The sequence below is a fragment of the Nicotiana tomentosiformis genome, chromosome 11 (assembly GCF_000390325.3).
Source record: "Nicotiana tomentosiformis chromosome 11, ASM39032v3, whole genome shotgun sequence".
Classification (NCBI taxonomy): domain Eukaryota; kingdom Viridiplantae; phylum Streptophyta; class Magnoliopsida; order Solanales; family Solanaceae; genus Nicotiana; species Nicotiana tomentosiformis.
In genome coordinates this window covers 35,712,997-35,735,714 of record NC_090822.1, presented here as the reverse complement: position 1 = coordinate 35,735,714, position 22,718 = coordinate 35,712,997, and the positions used below count along the sequence as shown (strand labels likewise).

The 22,718-nt window shown below is 36.5% G+C and overlaps 1 protein-coding gene across 2 annotated transcripts; it reads right to left on the bottom strand.

Moving 5' to 3' along the window:
- Window positions 1-145: 145 nt before the first annotated feature.
- Window positions 146-13,403, bottom strand: LOC104110270 (alpha-aminoadipic semialdehyde synthase). Of its 2 annotated transcripts, none has more exons than XM_009619726.4 (25): window positions 13,258-13,403; window positions 12,611-12,892; window positions 12,445-12,531; window positions 12,235-12,364; window positions 11,888-12,061; window positions 11,672-11,754; window positions 11,269-11,385; window positions 10,843-10,918; window positions 9,766-9,937; window positions 8,820-8,916; window positions 8,556-8,722; window positions 8,020-8,077; window positions 6,953-7,093; window positions 6,528-6,860; window positions 5,940-6,020; window positions 5,655-5,720; window positions 4,803-4,920; window positions 3,998-4,127; window positions 3,138-3,217; window positions 2,630-2,788; window positions 1,944-2,181; window positions 1,667-1,775; window positions 1,429-1,587; window positions 1,271-1,340; window positions 146-396 (listed from the first exon to the last, which is right to left on the bottom strand). In XM_009619726.4, exons 2-25 carry the CDS (start codon window positions 12,842-12,844, stop codon window positions 344-346), a joined length of 3,132 nt encoding a protein of 1,043 aa, XP_009618021.1. In that variant the 5' UTR covers window positions 12,845-12,892; window positions 13,258-13,403; the 3' UTR covers window positions 146-343. The 2 variants fall into 2 exon arrangements, with proteins under 2 accessions (XP_009618021.1, XP_018631160.1); XM_018775644.3 differs by having other exon boundaries at window positions 12,611-12,825; window positions 13,258-13,382.
- Between the last annotated feature and the right edge of the window lie 9,315 nt (window positions 13,404-22,718).

Here is a 22,718-nt window from a genome sequence, read left to right as displayed (position 1 = left end):
ACCTCGAGAAAATATATTGGTCGTAAACAAGCCATAGATTTCTGTGGCTAGAAAATCATGTTATTGGAATAGATAAATCATGTTATAACTAATTAATAAGGAAATAATACCATATAAAAAGAAACAAAGCTAGTACTATGAAATCTATGATCCAAATATTGTTCTTGGATATGCTCGGCCTTTAGTTTGTAAATAATAGAAATTCTTATATAATACATAGGACAGAGTCGGGATTATGTACATCAATGACATGCTTGTTCAATGATTTACTAGGAGACAATTTGACACCCTTCAGGAAAAAAGAATCTGTTTTGATATCAAACAGACCAATGGTCAGTAAACATTATTCAATCTTCTCCAGCAACTTGAAACCATATGCCTCCAAAATATCCAGTGCTGCAAATTTACAGAAAATGAGCTGAGTATTATGTCACTAACTGTTCTTTTACAACACAACCAGAGCTGATGATAAAACACAGACAGACAATTTATCAGCTGTATGCTGGGGTAACTGCTGATATAATATAAGGAGACTGATTCCAACTAAAGCATACCTAGAGTTCATAGTTGTACTTTAAAATACACGAACTTAAAAAATTAATATTACTGTATTTGTATCAAGCCAGAGGTTTTTAAAATTTCTTTTATATTTTGGCGAAAACAAAAGGTATACTATTTGTTTGAAATAAAAACCAGGAACGAAATGAGTTCTTACGATATAGCTAGAAATATTTTCCTATCAGCAAATCATGTTCTTCACATTCTACACAGGAGAACAACCTTGGATTCATATCTTAGTTGAGAATTTCCTTATGGTTCATCCACCTTATCTTGGAAAAAGTTCCGAAATCATTTATAGTGCTTACTTGTCCTAAATTATTAAAAAATGAAGATATATTTAAGAACAAATGACGGAATATGACTGACATTCTCCTTCATTCTCCTCTTCAACTATTTTAACTTATTCCCCGTCACTCGCTTCAACTAACTTATTAACATTGTTGATTGCTGTCAATCTCTCTTACTCAAATTTATTACACCAAGCTTCATCCTCCACCTTTTACTATTTCCACCAATCAATTTTTAAGCGTAATCAAATTATGGAAAAATGATTTTAGAAAATTTTTTCAAGAGAACTTGTTTTAATTAAATCATTTTAATATCATACCAAATACACCTAATGTTACTAAATCAAACTGGATTATTCATTTCTACGCAAGCAAGCATTCCTTTCCCCTAGACAAATTGGAAATCAATGGAGCTGAACTACCTGGCTCATAAACTTCTGGATCAATAGGCCTTAGTACACCATTTGCTTTGATCTTGTTCGCAAGTAATAGCTGCAATGGGCAGAAAAGAGTAAACTACGATTTCGTCCATAATACAAAGCTACTATGATCATCAGGCACAAGTTCAATAGAAGAATACCAGAGCTCCAGTGGCTGCGGGAATCCCTACTGTAAGAGACATGGCCATGTTGGTTTTCCCATTCGCTGTCCTCCCCATTTCCAAAAGTGTGGATCTATGGGTTTCAGCATGGCCATCTGGGTAATCTACTACCACTTCATGGTGTAAAAGCACCATGTCCTAACACAAGTAACATCAACGGTAAATCCAGGTCACTAGTTGCATGTTAGTTGGCTTAAAAAGTAATTCTGACAACTACCTGCTCTGTATTGGAGTATGCTAATCTCTCTTCCATGCGCAAGCACGTAACTTCAAATGGAGATTTGCAGGATGATGGTATTTCTGTAGGCTCTTGAAATCCCAAAAATCTATTTGGATATTAAGTAAACCCCTTATCATTCAACCACAACCTTTTCTTTTAAATGAATAAAAACAGCACTTCACATTGTATACCAATATATTCGTAAAGAACATACACTTAATTTCAATACTTCAAGTAGATAACTGATTGACCTCAGATAGTTGTCTCAACTTACATTATAGTTTTTGCTGTCTTAACTGCAGTGTCCTTGTCTTTACAAAGCCCAAGTTTCAAGATCCTATCAGTGATGTATTTTTCATCAATTACTGGTTCGGGGAAAATCTGTCCGTCTATTCCAACAAGTCCCAGCAAAAATGCTCTGTCTGTGGGTTTAATCCCATCTTTAAGAATAAGAGATGGTTCTGTACAGAAGAATCCAATCTTGGCAAGTGTCCCCATTATTTGACTAAAACCTGTGAAAAATATCAACCCATAAGATGTCAACCTAAAAATTTGGTGACAAAAAAAGCAATCAAGTCTATTACTCCCACAATCCCAAAGAATTATCCACTTTGTCATTTCAAAGCATTATTTAGAAGCTACATGAACTACGTTAAAAGCTAAAAAAGAATTAGGTGCTCCTATGTGAGTGGGATGTTCAAGACCTAAATAAATAAATACAAGCTTTTAGATGTGGCGGTCACACATTTTAAGTCTGACTCGCCAAAACCATAAAGCAGATAACAATTTGAGAAGGACGGTGTTTCAACTTCTTCTGAGCAATTATTTTTCCTTTTAATGCATTATATGGATGAAAATAAAATCTAAAAGTTATCTGTCTAATGCTTTCCTTCAAACCCTAAGTCAGACTCAAGTCTCTTTAACTGAAAGCGTTGTATGAAACCCAGTAATGTGACATGCCTTCATAGCGTAGAGTTCCTCGAAAGATTGTTGATGCTTCCTCTCCTACACCATATAAGTCTCCATACACTAAGGAGTTGCGATTTGGGAGACACTCTAATGCAAAAGCTGGAAAATCAGGAAGACGAAGCTTTGCAGCTGAATCATAAAGCCTCTGACCTGCATTTAGAATATTGTTAGCGAAGAAAAAGCACATAAATGGCAAACTACCTCACATGCCCATGCCCCATAAAGGGTGAAGATAACTTAGGGAGATAACAGTTGGAGCTTTGAAGAGCTAGTATGTGTCATTACGGGAGGTTAATAGCTATTAATATTGGCTGCAAGAGACCAAAAAAATCAGATAAGGACATAAACTCTTTAAGATTGTCAATGATACATAGGAACCTATCATCTGCATATTACAGAGGCAAGTAGAAGTAGTTTTAGAAGTTGTTTTAGAATTTTAGTACAATATACTTCTTCATGGGACAGATATCAAAAGCAGTTCCTATGCTAAATTACTCACCTTCAACATGAATAATTTCCCCTTCAGATCTATAGGCTGCTGGATTCCACCCAGCTCGTATAGCTCCGGCTGGGTTCCAACTAGATAATGTTTCAACATAACAAAATTAATCGACGAATAGGATGATTGAGATGTAAAATCAGCAGAGTAGGAAGAATATTAGTCCCTCCGTTCCAGTTTATGTGAACCTATTTCTTTTTTGGTCCGTTCCAAAAAAAATACCCCCTTTCTAAATTTGGAAACAATTTAGCTTAAACTTCCAATTCTACCGTTAATGAGAAGCTTTTATAACTATACAAATACTCTGAACCCCTTTTTGACTTGTTTAAGACCACAAATTCAAAAAGTCTTCATTTTTTCTTAAACTTCGTGCCCAGTCAAACAGGTTCACATAAATTGGAACGGAGGGAGTAACAAGTAAAAGATAACAGAGAGATTACATCCACTTCACTAATAACCAGAAAAATAAGACGAAAACTAAGTAACCCAAAATGGAAGGCGGTAAACATCCGTGTGAATGTATTACGTCCAGAAAGAGAATAATAGATCAAGTGAGTGAACACAAATAGTTATCCGCTTTTTGTGTACAGGGCCTTATGTTGGGAAAGAGAAGTTACTCTCTAGTTCAAAAGTTAGTTGAGACAGTTTAATCACTAAGGAAAATGGAAATGCTCAGGCAGTTTGGAGAGGGCACTTTATGTGCTTCTGGTTAGCAAAGAAGTGCCAATGAAGAAAGAAGAATAGAGATACCCCACAGCTTTTTGGAAATATGTCATATCAAGAAGCCTGCTCAATCGGGCTTCTCAAAATTGACAAGGTAATCTTATCAAATCAACATTCAATCGAACTTGAAGCCATACCTGAACTTATAAGCTAGTGGGTTGTTGGCCGCAGCTGGAGAGGGAAGACCACCGCAGTAAGAAACGAAAGACCTGATCTTTCCGTTTGCTGCATGGGCTTGGTTGATCATTTTCATTGCCATCATATGATCTACAACATAAAATTTGTACCACTAGTTAACCAAAGATTGGTCAAAACATACTTCTTTCTCAAAAAAAAAATTTAGAATAAAAAAACAATTTACAGCAGCAAATTTGTTCACCATCAGACACTTGTATTTCAGCTAAAAGCATTGACATTTATCTCAACAATTTTCTATGATACATCTTGAGCATGCGCTGCCTAATTCATGAGTGGTATGGAGGTATTTATGTCACCACAAACAAAGACTAACTACCTATTGTTGCCACATTTTACCTGAATCATCAGTATCATTTATTGATCAGATTTTGGAGAACATAAATAGGTTTCCCGAATAAAATATTAAGCAACCAAATTACTACACAATAATAATATTCTGGACCCAGCAAGATGGGCCTAAGTAAACTCGTGAAGTTAAATGATTCAACTACTACTTCTTAGATTGACGTGGCCATCACACTTTTTGATGAAGATAACTTGAACAAAGTGATAGAAGGTAACTTGCAAATGCAGTACTATTACCATAGGTTATGCACAATAACATTCAGAGGAAATTTCATACCATGAAGAAGTTTCCAACAAATTCATTTCGCTCTTATTAAAGTTACTTATATGCAGGAGAACAGCATTATATAATAAAATAAAAAAAGTGTAGAGCATTTAATTTTCTCGGGTGAAGGTTACCTATTCCTGGATCCAAGCCCATTTCACCAAGAATAGTAATTCCAGCACATTTTGCGTCTTCGTCTAGCTTTAACATAGAATCATTAACGTAGCTAGCTGTGACAAGATGTTTCTTCAGCTGCATCAGGAGATTTGAAGCTGCATTTTAGTAAGAGTAGTCCACGAATTCAGGAGAGTTTGATTGATATTAGCTTTGAAGATAGGATTTTTCCTCGGAAAAAATTGTAAAGATTTTAAGATTTCTGGGCCAGGTTATGGTGCATTTTTTGGATTAGCTCATAAAATTATTCAAGATTCATTTGTTTCAGTACATAATCTAGGGAGAGTGGTCTCTTACGTTGTTGTTCACCATCCCCGGACATCTTCAAAGAGCTTTTGAACCCATAGACTTCTAATGAAAATTCAAGAACTGCAACAACAACAACAACAACAACCCCGTGCAATCCCACTAGTGGAGTCTGGGAGGGTGGTGTGTACGCAGACCTTACCCCTACCCTGGGGTAGAGAGGCTGTTTCCGATAGACCCTCGGCTCCCTCCCTCCAAGAACTCCCCACCTTGCTCTTGGGGTGGCTCGAACTCACAACCTCTTGGTTGGAAGTGGAGGGTGCTCACCACTAGAGCAACCCACTCTTGTCAAAACTGATTTGTACTTAATCTATGTCAGAAATCAAACTCTCTTCAAGATGCAGTCAACACTTGCAGTTTGATCAATTTCTTATTAGCTTATGTTGATTTATTTTTACTATTCATCAGGGCCCTCTTTTATTACCATACATGATACGAATCTCAATTACAAGGAGATGACACCCATAGAAAAGAAAGGAAAACTGAAAATAAAGGAAAACAAATACCTCAATGCATGATTTTGCTACAATACCATGGCAACTAGGAGGCAGTAAGCTGATGACAACATCAACCTGCTTGATGACAAGAATGACAGCATGAGACAAAGCCACTTATAACAAGAATGACCAAAGAAAAGCTTTCTGCAATCATCCAGTAATTCTAACACTATGTTTAGTATTTGGGAGCTTCAAAACTTAATAGATCCTTACCACTACCACTTATTGTCTCAAAGGCTATTTATTTTCAAAGAGAAGAATATTTCACCACGATAGGCAATCAAAAGACAATACCTGTGAGATGCAACTAGAAAGAGACTCGTGATTCGTAATATCAAGCTGAACTGCTTTTGCATTTGGAATACCTTCAGTAACCTGTACAATTGAAACAAGATTACTAATGAAAAAAAGTTCTATAAGTGAAAAAAATTAGAGCTCAAGCATAACATACAACAAATATAGATATGCAACAAATTGAAAATAGAATACATAATTAGTAACTAAATAAACAGCAAATATAGATCGCTTCATGCTGTAACAAAATCCCAATGCAAACAATAAAAAGAACTGATAAACTGACACAGGGACGGGCAGAAACATTACATTGCAGAAGCAAAGCTGATGAAAAAAGAAAATAGAGAGGAGAGTCAAAGAAGTGAACTCAAAAGAATTATATGCTGTTGAAAAAAGACGAGAACATGAGAAGAATATCTTACACAATCTCTAAAAATATAATATTAGGACAATGGAGACATAGACTTATATGAAGATATAGCAGTGAAAAAATACCGCCAAACTTCCAATTTACAGAAATGAAATCATGAGGTTCCTTTTTTCATTAAGAGTGATCAATGTCTAATGAAACTTGATATACGGGCATACCTCTTCCGCATCCTTCAAGTACAAAGAAGCAACAATCACTTGAACACAATTTTGCTCTTCAAAATCAGCAGTTATAGATGATAAGCATTGTCCGGATGACATGCTACCTATTGATGCTAAAAGTTCTGCAGCTGGTCTGCAAACCCGACCAGCACCTAAAATTAAGACCTTTGCATCAGATTTCTCATCTGTGATGCTTTGTTGGAATTCCCCAACCTTCAAAGATATCATGTTGTTTTCCTTGTTTTGAGATCCCAAAGAATTTCTTGAATAAGCAAGGGAAGTTAAAGAATCAACTATTTTATCCAAAACTGCTTTATCTTCAGCTCCAACCTGTCCAAAATAATGAAAGCAACAAGGAAGTAAGAATCATCAAGTTTCACATCATGTACGCGTAGGTCAAAATAGATTAGAGATAAAGTAACCTCCAGTTCTGAGTATGACAAAGCGCTTGTGATTTGACCAACTTGGCACTTCACCAAGTGGAAGGAGCCACCTGCTGCTTCAATAATATCCAAGGCTTCGTTTATGAGGAATTTATCAAACAAATGACCACTCAGAGATACCTGTCAATTTCAGATGACGGACAGCATAAAAAGATAAAACCACCAAAAAAATAAGAAAAGTATATATTTCATTTTTAACTCAGCAGTGACTACATTATAGCAGTTACTAATTAAAGAAGTAAAATCAGAACGTATAAGACTCAAATGCCAAATACCCTATCTTATAGCCTGTTTGACCAAACTTCTATGAAACTATAAGTGTTTATTTTGGAGATTTAAGGTGTTTGACCAAACTTCTGGGAAAAAAGTAAGTGTTTTTTTGAGTAGCTGGAGAAAGTAGCTTCTCTTTAGAAACATAAGCGTTTTCCCATCTTTTCAGGACGAAATACCTCTAGCAAAAATTCAATTTACCAAACTATCACAACAGTTCAGACAAAATCTAACCTGATGCTATGTCGATAACACATGTAAGACCAAAGAAGGCTCATGAATATGTGCTCCTCACTATTTGCAATTTCACTTTTTGTATTTTAATTAAATATAATTGAAAATTTTAATTAAAGTCTCTCATAATAAGTATTTCAAATCATTTACCTATTTAAGTAATACTAACCGTAAAGTGAATCTTTCAATGTCTTTTTTCGTAATTTGACGCTCAAAAGCACTTAAAATTGCCCAAAAGCAAAAAATTGCTATAATACTTACAAAAGCTACTTTTTGAGAAGTCCATTTGGCAAAAAGTAATTTTTTTTTTTTAAAAAAACAGGAAGTTGTGGAAGTTTGGCCGAACAGGCTAAGCTTAATCTTAGTCTTGGACTGTGGTTGCATGTTCTCTCTCAAGAAAACCTTTACGTTTTGAGCTCACGCCTTTTTCTTTGTCTTCTACAAACTCCTCCTCGTATCAAATTTGACATTTATGAAAACTGCATATCCATATATATGTACAGTTAACAACAAAATAAAATAAAGAACACATCAGAATTTACCAAAACGGTGTATTTCCTCCCGTTTGCATTGGAACTAGAAAGAACTGTTGAAGGGTCTCTGCCAATCAAAAGATAACGGAATATCATTACTTCCTAGTAGCAAGTACAAGTTATTTCATACCAGCTCCAGAAATATAATTTCAACGCGCATGTTACAAGCTTTACAAAAGTTATGGAAATCAAAGCGAACTGAAAAGCAAATAAAAATTCGAATAAAATTTCACGTTATGCAAGGATACACAAATTGGGAATGGATGAATTTAACATAAGAGGCATAGTTATTGATTTTATGCATACAAAAGGGATATTTATTAGTCGCTTCAGTCTAGTTGTGAATTTTACCTATGGACAAGAAAATAACTGGTTGATAATTACAGCATATCAGGACCAGAAATCACTATTGCCCACAATAATTCAACACATGGGAGTTGATCAGAGCATGAGTTCTAAAGCTTCAAGAATTATACTATTGGTTTCAAAAAGGGCGGAGATGAAAAGCACGATAATAAAGAATAAAGATAGCATGAACAACTTACTCTAGGTCAGATTTCCGCATTCGAGGGATGTATTCATACAACTGAGTAAGACGTCCGTGATGGGCTATGCAAGCTCTCCTTAAGTGTGCAGGTAACTCCTCAAGATTTCTAAAGGAAGCTAAGCTTCCCGTAAAGTGGGACAAAATATCTCCGAAATGTTGGGATGCCTATTATATGAAAGAATAGCATAGCTACAGATATCATAAACTCATAGATATATAGGCAAGTAGACAACTGTAATTGGTCGCTTGATGCTGAGATTACCTCTTTTGCAAACTCGGTGGGAAGAATATCAACAGCGGAACACATCACACCTTTACCTTCTATGTCAAAATGATATGAATCATTGGAAGGTTCATACCTAGGATCCAAGGTTAACATATTATAATAACCAGGAAATAATTATTTAGGTACATTATTGTAAATTAAATTGGAAATGAACATAAGATGTTGAGTAAAAGAAATATTTCCAAATATGACGACGGCATCTGCTCCGTCAGAGACTAAAGAGAAATGCCTTAAAACTTCGTACAAAGTTTACTTATGATTCTCATTATAGAATGTAGTGCCCAACAGTTTAAAGGAAGGAGTAAATTATCGGGATCCACTCTAGTCGAGTTGTTAGATGCCTCTCTCCGGATTCGCTCCTCTATCTTTCGTGAAAGCATATAAGTCATTATGTTAAGCATCTAATCCAAGTCTTTATGTTATCTGTGTTAGAGGAGTTAGATGTCCTTCATGTTGAAGAGTCTGACATCAAGTTGTTAGGACCTTAGTTGTTATCCGAACACTTAATCCATGCCAGAAAGAAAACATTAAGGAGTGCCAGTAAAATTCATCGCATGCCAGGATAGGTCTGGTGGCGTTTCGAAAATGGCTTTTGATGGATGGTAGTAATTTGAGCAAATTAGAGCCTAAAATGTATAGAAATACAGATGAATGTGCAATGCTAGTGCGCCAACTGATTAAAATAATAATTTCTTGTGCAACTGCAGATGGGCTTCAGATTAAACAACCTATATGTGTTTCATATCTTTCTTTTTTCCGTTTTTTGAATAAAGAAACTGTTACACCATTAAACTGCACTCTGACCATCTGGGTTTTTAATAAGTTCTATGGAATAAGGAGCAGTGTATAAAGTATATTAGAAATGGAAGTAACAGACATATTGACAGATACAATAGAATCTTCATAACAAGCTAAAAAGTACCTGAAAAAAGGCGAGTCTATTGATGATGTTTGGTTGATGAATTCGATCGAGCCTCCCACATCACATGTTATGTCACAGATTCCAACAAGTGGGCATCCATTTCTCATGAGGTCTTGAATCTGCTTAGTAGTCAACAACCTAGGAAACCTCTTCTCCCAGTACATACAATTTACTGGAAGAAACAGGGAGAATTACTACACATGCAGTTTCACAGAATTGCTTGAAAACCTTATAAAGATTAGTTCAAAGACTTCTTTTTCTTGCTTGGTACAATAGAATTGTGTAACGAAGTTCGGTAATATAAGAATGTCAAAACCGTCAAATGGTAGCTGAGACCATGACTCTTGACAGGAGAGTGTGAAGGTCGAGAATCAGGGAAGAAAACTAGTAGGTAGTCGAGAGTTTCTCCTTTCCTTACCAGTTGTACCAGTACTATTCTTGTATTTTCCTATGCTTAGATCTCTATCAATACCTGTTGTTTCGATTGCTTCAGTTATCTTGTTTTCCTGTTGTTGTTACTATTTGTTGCTACTGCTACCTTTTTTCACCTTCTCTTACCTTCTCTTGAGCCGAGGGTCTATCGGAAAATACCTTAGGGGTAAGGTTTGCGTACACCTATGTTGGGCGGACTCTCCAAAATGATGCCGCACCCGTGTCGGATCCTTCAAAAATGCACTGCTTTTGGAGAGTCCGAGCAACATAGGCGTACACACTACCCTCCCCAGCCCCTACTTGTAGGATTACATTGGGTTTGTTGTTGTTGTAATTTTTTCTTTTAGTAACACTATTAAGAACTCATAATATGATGAAGAAGAGACTATGTTTCCATATAATACAGAAGAGGCCAACAAGTTATCATAGGCTCTAGGGTGATGAGTCCTACAGTCAAGCATTGAGAGATCTGATTCACTCCGGAAAACAAATGCATGCTCACATCTAGAAAATGACAGCTTACAGTTGGCGAGAATGTATCAAATTTAGTCAGAACAAGGAAGGAAATACATAAGACTGGACACTGAAGTAGATTTCCTAAAAGATGATTAGAATATGAACAGCAAATGCCTGACCATCACTGACCTATGACAGATGCATAAGGGGCTATTTTCTCATGGAAAGCAGGTCCGTATTGCTCTGGATGTGCATAGTAATCAATCTGAAAAGAGTTACATGTCTAATGTTAGCATAATGCACAAGATAACATCATGGCAGGCAAGGAACTTGGATGCTTTCATTTTCAATAAAGTTAAATCAAATACCAAAATCAATGCGCACAAACTCAAAACTTTGATCTCGTTCCCGTTTGCATTTATTAGAAATACAAAGACCATAAAACTACATAAAGAAGGAAAGATTCCTTTATATCTTTATTCAAGTTTAACAAGAACATAGACTTTTTAAAGGTATCAATATATCATCAGTATTTAGTTTTTCAAAAAGAAACAATAAAAAACAGAATATTTTTAAAAAAAAATGATCATGCTTTTAAATGGTAAAAGTATGTACCTTATCAAAGGATTTTGAAGGATTTAAACGTTCCACCATGTCTTGGCAGGTCGTTACGCAACCATACACTTGAAAGATTCTCTTTGATGGATGTTTGGATTGAGTAAGATCCCTAGCCTACACATGAAAACAAGATTTCTCTAACACCAAGTTAAGAAAGTTTCTATTTGAAGAACAATAAGTAAAGATTTGACATGTGGCCATTGGCATTTATGTATCTTATTGATGCAAAGTAGGTTCAGAAAACAAAGAGGTGTTACAGTGGATAGACTTTCACATACCTTGCGCTCTGCTTTCAGAAAGCTTGAAAGGAGCAAAGAACTAAAATGATAGATAGAAAACTCACTACACTGTGGAGCAATATATCGAGTACATTATCTTACGAAAGTATGCTCAATCTTACCGTCTCATGTAGTTCTGAAAGTTTTCTTGGATCCACAAATGTATGAGGAAGAAGCTTAAAGATTTCTTGTGCACCACGAGACACTACATAGGATATACAAAATTTATCCAAAACATATATAATGAGAAGTTTATAGAATGATCTGGTGAATATAGTGGATTAATGAAAGAGGAAAATACATCAATATACTGCAACTAGTCAGCCTAAATTACTTACCATTTCCAGCACCAGTGAAAACAAATACAAGAGGACATATTCCCGCTGGAAGCCCCATGGTCGCTATCTCTTCGCCAACAGAAATTACTGCAGCCTTAGCAGCAGCCAATGAAGAGTACATGTACGATGAGCCGAGTGAGAGAAAGGGCGTTGAGTAGCCATGGTTGAGATACCCTGAAATGTTCATCCTTATGTATAAGAAAAGAGACAAAGGCAGAAAATAAAATAACACACACACACATTTACGGGCGTCTGCAAAGAAGATAAAGAGCAGGGTCTATGATCATACGAAATCCCAAGCAAGTATACATAAATGACTTTCAAGTTACAAACAAATGCTTACTTACACAGTCCTAATCCGCGTAGAAAATCAATCATTCCAGCTCGACCAGCAAAACTTCCAAACGCAAGTAACCTCTTCCCAGTGTCTCCAACTATAAGCTCATAGTCGAACAGAGAAGCCCTTTCAGCTAGTATCTAAATATCAATGAGAATGTTAAACGTGGAGGGAAAAATGACCATGGCTGTTCAATCATTGCAGACTAGAATATATATACCTTATCCAACAAGGGCATATTTTCCTTTTGTGCCTTGTGAGTATGTGAGAAGAATGCATAGGCCCTATCAGGAAGAATCATCTCCAACTGTATTCAAGTTGAATTAATTATCTCAATAAATAAGCAAAACACAAGGATTTGAGAGAAGAAAAAAGTTAGTACGTACCTTGGGCTGTTTGATACCCAATATGAGACCACAGTCGGACAAGTCCTCAGAAATCTCGCATCCAACATCCTCATAGAGAGCATCATGATGAACACGCTTTGTGGATGGCTGCACGATGATGCGCGACACTCCAGTATGCAGCAATCGAGCACAATGTGAAGGAGTCAGAGGAGCTCGTCTTTCCCACTTGTTCGTCGCCTCTGAGAGGATACCAACTACACCATTTCCAAACATTATGACTGGACCAACTATTTCTCTTGATCAAATTTTGGCAAAATCAGTCTTGGACCCAAAGACAAAGAAACAACAAAAACAATGAGTCAATTAATTAGAAAATAACTACCACATAATTTAACTTCCTGTACGCTATTCCAGTAATAAAACAACTAGTGGAAATAAGTGAAATTGTGTTTTAACTAAAAATTTGAAAACTGTGAAATGATCACTCTTATGTTTGCTAAAATTACAACATAAAATTCACATAGAAGTTGCAAACATTACCGAAATCCCCCAGGAAAAAAAGAAAAAAAAATCTACAATAGTTTTAACTGCAGCGGAACAAACACACACATGCAAAAGCTGAATAGACCGAAAAAGGAGAAAAGCAAAAAAGGGAATCCATGGAATATACATGAAAAACTTTTTACCTGACTTATTGTAAACTAGTTGTACTGAATCTTTTCCTTCTTTCTTTTCGACTTCTCTTTAAACGTGAAGTCAATAATAGAGAGCATGAAAAGTTGTTGTTTGATCAGAGAAAGAGCAAGTATTTATTGATAGTGAGAAGCAGTCACCAAAACAAGCAAGTATGGGATTTTGATTGGTACAATTTCGACTGGGAACTGACGTGTCATTGTGATCGAAAAGAGGAAAATCTCCACGTATTGAGTATTGATGTTGAGTCTAACTAACGTAACCGGCCTAATGTTTACGTGTCATTCACTTCCACAGCAAGTCCTTTTGTCCTTTTCCCGTTCTACGTGAACTGCTCTGCCTACATTAGCTTTTTGTTTTCTTCCTCTTGTGTCATCTGAAAGAGATATTACATCTGTTTTATTCCACGTGACACTATTTCTTTGTTACTTTATTTTTAAAATATTGATATCTTTTTATATTTAATAATTTAATTTCGTATTCTTTTTATTCTTAATGACATAAGTATTATTATAGACACAAAATTTTTATGATGTATTTATTTTTTAAATTTCAAAACCAAATTTTTTTGTTTGATTTCTTACCATATCAAACACTGCCAAATAAATTTCTAACAGTGAATGTAAAGTACAAGAATACATTTTGGCCTTTTGCCGTTCTAGTGAACTGCTACCACTGTTTCCTTCGTTTTTGTTTTTGTTTAATTTGTTGCCTTTCACTCTTGTCCTGTCTTGATTAAATATAGTAGCACCACATTATTTTTTCCGTTTTATTAGAGTACAATGGCAATGCATGTGTACAATTTCTTTTGTTATCGAGTTCGTGTGTGATCAATATTTAAATTTTATCGATTGATTCAATAAGGTTATAGTTATTACCCAAAAACAATAAAGATAAATTGTCATCATAGATGTAACATTCTTTTTTTTATTTTCCACCCGATATTCGGTATTTGCATTGGAACCCAACTACATGCGGATGTAAGATTAGTCCAAATACGCACAAAATAGACTTAGAATGCACTTGGAATAATCTTTTAAACAAAGATGATTTAGACGAATCAAGAAATTAAATTAGTCAAAACTCATGTAGATTTATTGTTTCTCTTTTAAACGTTAGAGTCGAGAATAGGCAATCTTGAATCTACAAGCTTACTTGCTGCCATATTTTTGTTTTAAATTGACTGTTGGAATATTGCCTCTCATAGAGAGAAATAGATAGTAGAGGATTTATACAATTGAAATAACTAATTAGAGAGAAATAGATTATAGTGGATTTATGTTATTGAACTAACTAATTTGAGATCAAGAAGTACCCTTGTTGGTGCAAATTAAAGTACTACTGCACCATAAACCTATTTATTTATTTCTAAAAATTATACGATTACTAGTAAATGGGGATATCGGTTCTATACTCCATTATAAATGTTCTTTAGTTATATGGCTCGTTTTAAAATAGGAGATTGATAAAATATAATACACGAAATCAACAAATAAAACGCTAGAGATCTTTTATGGTTAGTTTTTTCCATTCATATTGTAACTTATCATAAGAAATTATTTATCCCCATAGACCGAAACAAGTGACCAAAAAGATCGGAGCACATGGGCATTAGGGATGACAATGGGGCGGGGCGGGGCGGGTGCGAGACGGGTTTTGTCTTAACTCACGAAATTTCAACCTGTCCCGCTCCGCTTATTTTTTCTCTCTTTCATTTTATTTATTTTTGTATCTTTTGGCTGGAACTAGTCATACTTTTATGATATGTTCTCATATTTTTTATTAACTTTAAAAATTATGGGAGGCTTCAGCTAAGGAAATTAAAGAACATGATAAGATACTTATGAGAATTACAATATTATATCTTGTACATTTAAAATAAATGTTACTTAACAAAAATCTTTGATATCATAATAACTTTTGATTTTTAACTTTTTATATTTGATTAAGAGTATATGTTATTTTTTCTGTATTCAAGCTTATATAAGAAATTGGAAAAGAACCTTTGTCAAGATCAATTAATGAATATTTTCCTTTCTGAGTATTTGAGCAAAATTAATGGGTAATACTTTGATTAGTAAAACAGATCAAGAATTAATTGAGAACTCTATGTTAGATAGTACAGAACTTTCATACAAGCATGAAAATCTGAAATCTGACGTGCAAGCATTTCTTTCAAATATTATGAAACTTTGTTTGTTTTAATATATTATACGTGGGCCGGTTTCATCTCCAGAAGACTCAAAAATGAGTTTCCTTCTTTGATAAAAATTTTAAACCCGTACCCGCAAAATATTTTTAAAAAATTTATTTCAATCCGCCCCGCCCTGCAATCGCATATGCTTAAATCCACACCGTCCTGCATATGTCTAAACCTGTCCCGCCCCGTCCCGCAATCGCATATACTTAAACCCACACGCATATGTCTAAACCCGTCCCGCTTCGCACCCGCACCACCCGATTGCCATTCCTATGGGCATAAGCTCAACCAATCTAGCTTATGGACCAAAGGGTCAATACAGACGGAACCTCGTGGATTGGGTGATGGACAACATGTATTTTCCATCAATATTTTTATTTTGAGCAATTTATACAAAATACCCATTGAGTTTAAAATAATTACTCTTCTCTATCCATTTGAAGACTATTTACAATATATACCTACTCAGTTAAAATTAATTACGTAACCTAGCTTAGCTTAATTTGACTTGGCTTGGTTCGGTTTGACTTGATTTTGCTTGGCTTGGTTCGGCTTGGGTTGATTTCGCTTGGCAAAAAGAAAATGGGTAGGGAGAAAACTTTACGTGTAGGGGTGGAAAAATAGTTTGTGGTCGGTGGGTATTTGTAAAAGATCCCCGTATGTTTTCCCAACTCTCTTGTCGGTAGAGAATTTACCCTCTATATTTTGGCCCACACTTTTGTACCCCTTTTTAACCTAGTTAAAGCAAAGTACAATATATCGAAAATTTAGGGTTTGTTAAGTTATATAAGTAGCCACACAATATTTTTAGGTATATTACAATACCTATTTTAACTACGTAATATTTAAAATTAAACTCTATTTTTGTTGTTTCACCTTATGGGTTTGTTTAGTTATCAAAATAATGATATTAATCTTGGGATAAAATTTGGGATTGCATTTATCCCATTTAGTAATGAATATTAGCTGTATACCAAAATAATTTTATTAGCTATTCTATATAGAAGGTGTGATAGCTAATCACAAGAATATTCCAGTCCATAGGATATCATTGTCTAACTCATACTTGAACCAAATCATGACCCCTAAAATCTTACCTAAGGGTTCTTGTCACGATCCAAAATCCCATCACATGCGTCGAAACCAAAAGCAAAAAACAAATATAACCACCTCCCAAGACTGGTAATACTAAGTCACGAACTTCAGTTGAATACATGCAGTGATCTCAAGGATCGAATATACAATACTGTTCGAATAAGGGTTGACAGTACAATAAAATAGAAAGACTCCAAGGGATTGTGATGACCAAGCAACTCTACCTTGAATCCTTGCGATCAACACACTAACTCTGTTCGAGTCCGATATCTCTAATACCCGGCTCTATACAAAAATATGCAAAAGTATAGTATGAGTACACCACGGTCGGTACCCAGTAAGTATCAAGACTAACCTCGGTGGAGTAGTGACGAGGTACAGTCAAGACACTCACTAGTCAAATAACCTGTGCAATATAACAGTATACAGTAGTACTAGAAATCAACTAGCAATGATAGCAACAATAATCAACCAGGGATATGAATAACAAGGCAACAAGAACACCATAAATATTGCTCAAACGAATAAGGAACACAAGTACAACCAATTAATCAAGTCCTTCAATTATAAATCTTTCACATATAATTCTTTCAAATATACTTCTTTCAGATAAATATCTTTCGAATATACTTATTTCAAATAAATATCGTTCGAATACAATTCTTTCAAATAGATATCTTTCGAATATAGTTTTTTCAAATAAATATCTTTCGAATATAAATTCTTTCAAATAAAAGTTACTATGTGACACCTCATTTCATAATCATAAAATATGGGTCTCAACCCACTTTTATATTTTCGTAATACGGGTCTCAGCCCACTTTCATATGTCCATGGTATCCCGTGCCCATATTTCTATCAAAACCGCACGGAAAACTCACGTGCCAAAATATCAATATATAAGATCTGCACGGACAACTCACGTGCCAATAATAAAATCATCATTTACTCACGGCAACTAGTGCCCACATTTCATTTCACAACTGCATGGACAACCCACGTGCCAATATCATAATCATTATATACCCACGACACCTCGTACCTATATTTCATATCACAACCGCACAGACAACTCACGTGCCAATAACATATTCTGCACGGCAATAGCCACAAGCTCACAATTTCAACATGTATCAAACTATTATCAAATTTACTGAATTAACAAAACAAGTTGCACAAGATATAAAAGTAATCACAAGAAAATCACAACATCACGTGAAAATTACCAGCACAATAACCCCACATCATCACATAACATCCCTGACAATAGCCACCCTTATCTCTCCTACAGCCACCCATATCACTCCTATAATAGCCTCCCTTATCCCTCCGCCCTGACAATATCAACAGCCACCCTTATCGCTCATATAGCCACCCTTATCACTCCTATAATAGCCTCCCTTATCGCTTCGTTTAATAGCCTCCCTTATCACTCCGCCCAGACAATATCCTAATACACATAACAATAGTGAAATGCCATCCTTATACCCGCATAATATCAATAGTGGGATGCCACCCTTATAAGCCGTATAACAGTAACCCAAATCACATAATAATTCACACAGAATATTATCACAACAACATAACATAATCAACTCGTATTTAAAAATTGGCCATAGGACACAACCTTTCCAAAGGTACAACGAAATCAATAAATTTCACAACAGATAGCCCCCGACTTAACACAATGTATATAAAGCTCAAAAATAACAAGGATGGAAAAATAACTCAGCAAGAACAACGCCTTCTTTAATCAATATTCTTGGTAATTAAACTAATACTTCTTTTCAAATTTAATTAATTAATTATTTGCAAATGAAAAATTCTTAATGAAATTAATTCCACTAATTGGAAACTAAATAGAACACAGAATCCACATAAAAATCAAGTGACAATCACACTAAATTATCATATAAAAGCAAACTCGGTAAACAAGAAATGAGGCATGACAAATAAAAGATTTAATAAGTACAAACAAATTTTCAATTTAATACATAAGAATGCCTAAGCCTTCAAACTAATAAAATTTACACATATAAGCCCGAGTACGTACTCGTCACCTCGCGTACATGATTTTCACTTTTTACAAAATGGCACATACGACTTAATGCCTGAGGGGTATTTTCCAGACTCAAGGTTAAGCAAGATACTTACCTTTTGAAGTTAGGCCGATATTTCAGAATAGACTTCTTGCGTGAAATGACCTCCGGACGGCTCAAATCTAGCCAAATTAATTACATAACTTCATTAATATTCATCGAAAATAATTTCGGATAATAAAATGTCGGCTTAAAATTTTATTCTAAAAAGTCAACCGAAAGTCAACGCGGGACCCGCCTCTCGAAACCCGATAGAATTTTCATGAAATCCAAACACCCATTTCGAGACGAGTTCAACCATACCAATTTTATCAAATACCGATAACGAATTGACCTCCAAATCCTCAATTTAAGGTATAAATATTTCTACCATTTTCAACCCAATTCACTAATTTCATGATAAAAACAACAATAGATTCATGTATTTTAACCAAAATCGAGTTAGGAATTCTTACACCAATGTTTTCCTTGAAAAACGCTCGAACAATTGCCTCACCCGAGTTTTTTTCGTCCAAAAATGGAAGAATGAGACGAAGCCTCATTTTTTGACTTTATTCTACAATCCAGAAGTTTGTTCTTCGCGTTCGCAAGCCTCCCTAATGTTCGCGATGAACAAATTCCTCAACAACCATTTCCAAACTCTTCCTAGACAACCTCTAGTATAATGGTCATAATATTTTGTACAAAGCTCTAAATGACAAATGGTGCTTTTATGAAAACTAGACATCAAGAGCTATAACTTTCATTTTTGGATCATATCCAAATTCCTTATGGATTTCAAGATATATGCTTCCAAAGTCAGATGACGGACAACATGAATTTCTTCTTCGAGAGTCTCTTTGCAAACGCGAAGAAAAACATCCCAGAAGCCAAATCCTTCTTCGCGAATGCGAAGAACAAAACCAGACATTAGAAAACCAACATCCAAAGTAGTCCAAAATGATCCGATAACACCCGAAACACACCGGGACCCCAACCAAATATACCAACAAGTCTTAAAATATGATACGAACTTAGTCGAGACCTCAAATCACATCAAACAATACCGAAACTATGAATCGCACCTCAAATCAAACCTATGAGTTTATGAAATTTCCAAATTCTATAACTTGTGCCGAAATATATCAAATCAATCCGGAATGACCCCAAATTTTGCACACGAGTCAAAAATAATACCTGTGATCACGACATCTGAGGCCACTGTATCTGGTCTGGTCGAAAAAGCATAGAACCTAGCTAGAGCGCCACCTATCCAGCCTCTACCCGATTGGACTCCACCTCTAGGACGGCCCCTACCCACCTGCCTTCCGCCTCTGGGCGGTCGGACCGCTGGTGGGGCAGCTGGTGCTGTAATCATAGGCTGTTGACCCTGTTGCACTGCCTTGCTCCAAAACTTAGGCCAGAACCTCCGTACATGACTGAGATCCCCACACTCGAAATAACCTCTCGGTACGGTGGGCTGCTGACATGAAGTCTGACCCTGATGGAATGAATACCCACTGGAGGAACCCTGAATAGATGGTGGGAGGTAGGATCTCTCTGGCATGGCACTGAAATAAGGTTGCACTGGAGAACCCTGAGGAGGCGGCGGTGCTGGATATGTGGGCCTGCTAGACTGACCTCTCACAAACTAGCCTCTGCCCCCAGTCGAGGTACCTCTAAACTCTCCAGAATACTGAAACCGCCTATCCTTCGTAGTCTGCTCCCGACTACACTAATGTACACCCTCGATCCTCCGAGCTATCTCTATAACTAGCTCATAAGAAGTCCCCATCTCAACCTCTTGGGCCATGGTGGCTTGAATGCCAGTGTGAAAACCTGCAACAAACCTCCGCACTCTCTCTACATCGGTAGGAATGATCATAAATGCACGGCGAGATAACTTAGAAAACCTCGCCTCATAGTTGGTCGCTAATATCTGACATAGCTGGAGCTGCTCGAACTGAAACTGTAACTCTTCCCTTTGAGAGGGCAGGATATACCTATCCAGAAATATTCGGATGAACTGGTCCCAAGTCATGGGAGGTGAATCTGTTGGTCTGCCGAGGAGATATGACTGCCACCACCCACGGGCCCTGCCCTCAAACCGGAAAGTAGTAAAATCCACCCCATGGAACTCCAATATCCTCATGTTGTGCAGTCTATCCCTGCACCGATCAATGAAGTCCTGGGGGTCCTCATGTCGCTCACCTCCAAAGATAGGAGGATGAAGCCTGGTCCATCTGTCCAATAGCTTCTGCGTCTCTCCAGCCGCAACTGGTCTTATAACTGCTGCTACTGGCTGGGCTCCGCCCATGGGTAGTGCGCCCAGGGTCTGATACACGACAGCTTCATGCCCTGGAGCCTGAGCGGTAGGGGTCTGTGCTCCCTTTCCCGCCTGAGATGTGGTCGAGTCTGCTGGAAATAAACTAGCCTGAGTCATAGAATCCATGAACCGTAGCATACGGCCCATGACCTCCTGGAATCCCGGTGCAGACATGAAATCTACCGGGTTTGGATTTGCTGCAGGCACCTCACCCTGCTCCTCGATAATAGGATCCTCTACTGGATCCACTGGTGGCATAACTGGAGCAACTCTAGGACGCCCTTGTCCTCTACCATGAGCTGGAGTTCTCCTTCGGCCTCTAGCAACAGGGAGAGCAACTCCTCCATGGTCTGAAACATCTGTTGTGGGCGTTCTCACCATCTGTGAGAGAATAAGAGAAAGATACTTAGTACCACATCAACTGCACGATATGAGATGAAGGAAGATTAGTTTTCTAACACCCTATAGCCTCTCGAAGATAAGTACGGGCGTCTCTGCACCGATCCGCAAGACTCTATTAGGCCTGCTCATAACTTGTGAGACTTACGTGAACCTAGTGCTCTGATACCATGTTGTCATGACCCAATTTCTCTTATAGGCCATGATGACGCCCAACGTCGCCGTCAGGCAAGCCTAGGTGAACTAACTACATGATTACTTCTTTTAATAAGTTTCCAAGTAATTAAATTTCATTTATTAAGGAATTTGAGAAGTAGAGAGTCAAATAAATAAAACGAAAGCAACTGAGTACAAACATAAATATGTAAATACTCCAAAACCAGAAAGTCTACTAGAGTGTGCGCCAAGACCTAGGGTCACAAGTGTATGAATACTAGTAGAATATATAAAACTCTAACTACTGTCTGAAATAACATAAATAAAAAATAAGTACAAAAGAAAGGCTCTAGGTACTGCAGAACGGCTCAGGAAGTAGCTTAACACTAGGCCTCAGGGTATCGTGGATGCGTGCTTGTGTGACCGCCGGATGCACCTACCTTAGATCTTGCACGATCAGTGCAGAAGTGTAGCGTGAGTAAATAAACAACGTGTACCCAGTAAGTATCAAGTATAACATCAAAGAAGTAGTGACGAAAGGTCGACATAGACACTTACTATAGGCTAACAGTAAAAATACAGAAGTTCTAAATAAGCATGGTTTATGTATATAATTACAACAATTCAACAACGAGCTGGAAATAAATAACACTTTCACACCTGATAAATCCCAATTTAATTTCTGTCTGGCATAAGTAAACCTCCAAAGTCATGAAATATCATCAAATATATATATATATATATATATATATATATATATATATATATATATATATATATATAAAATTAAACTACAAGTATTATCGCGCACGATTACGCCGAGGTCGTACGACCCGATCCAGAATAACGTGTACACTGCTGAGGGATGTGCGACACGATCCATAGATAAATCTATCTAATACCAAGGTGTTCGGACCGCTCCACAAGAAGAGGGAATACGTTATAAACACTTGGATTAAAAGTTATTACAAGGCTAATACACAATTCCCATTAATGGTCAAGTATTCAGCTCAAAATTTAAGTAAGTGAAATTCGGCCCTTTACAATTCCTCTAACAAGTTCCAATATATTTTAGGCACTTTAAATAACAAGTAGGGTGCAAACATTACAAGAAATTCATGATTTGCGTCCTAAACTACCCGGACCTAAGCATAATTAGTAGCTACGCACGGACTCTCGTTACCTCGTGCGTACGTAGCC

Coding starts and splice junctions, on each gene's coding strand:
- LOC104110270 (XM_009619726.4), bottom strand. CDS start 12,844: ATGTTTGGAAATGGTGTAGTTGGTATCCTCTCAGAGGCGACGAACAAG. Junction 12,062..12,234: donor TCTACGCGGATTAGGACTGT/GTAAGTAAGCAT, acceptor TGAACATTTCAG/GGTATCTCAACCATGGCTAC. Junction 10,919..11,268: donor CTTCAAAATCCTTTGATAAG/GTACATACTTTT, acceptor AACTCTTTTCAG/ATTGATTACTATGCACATCC.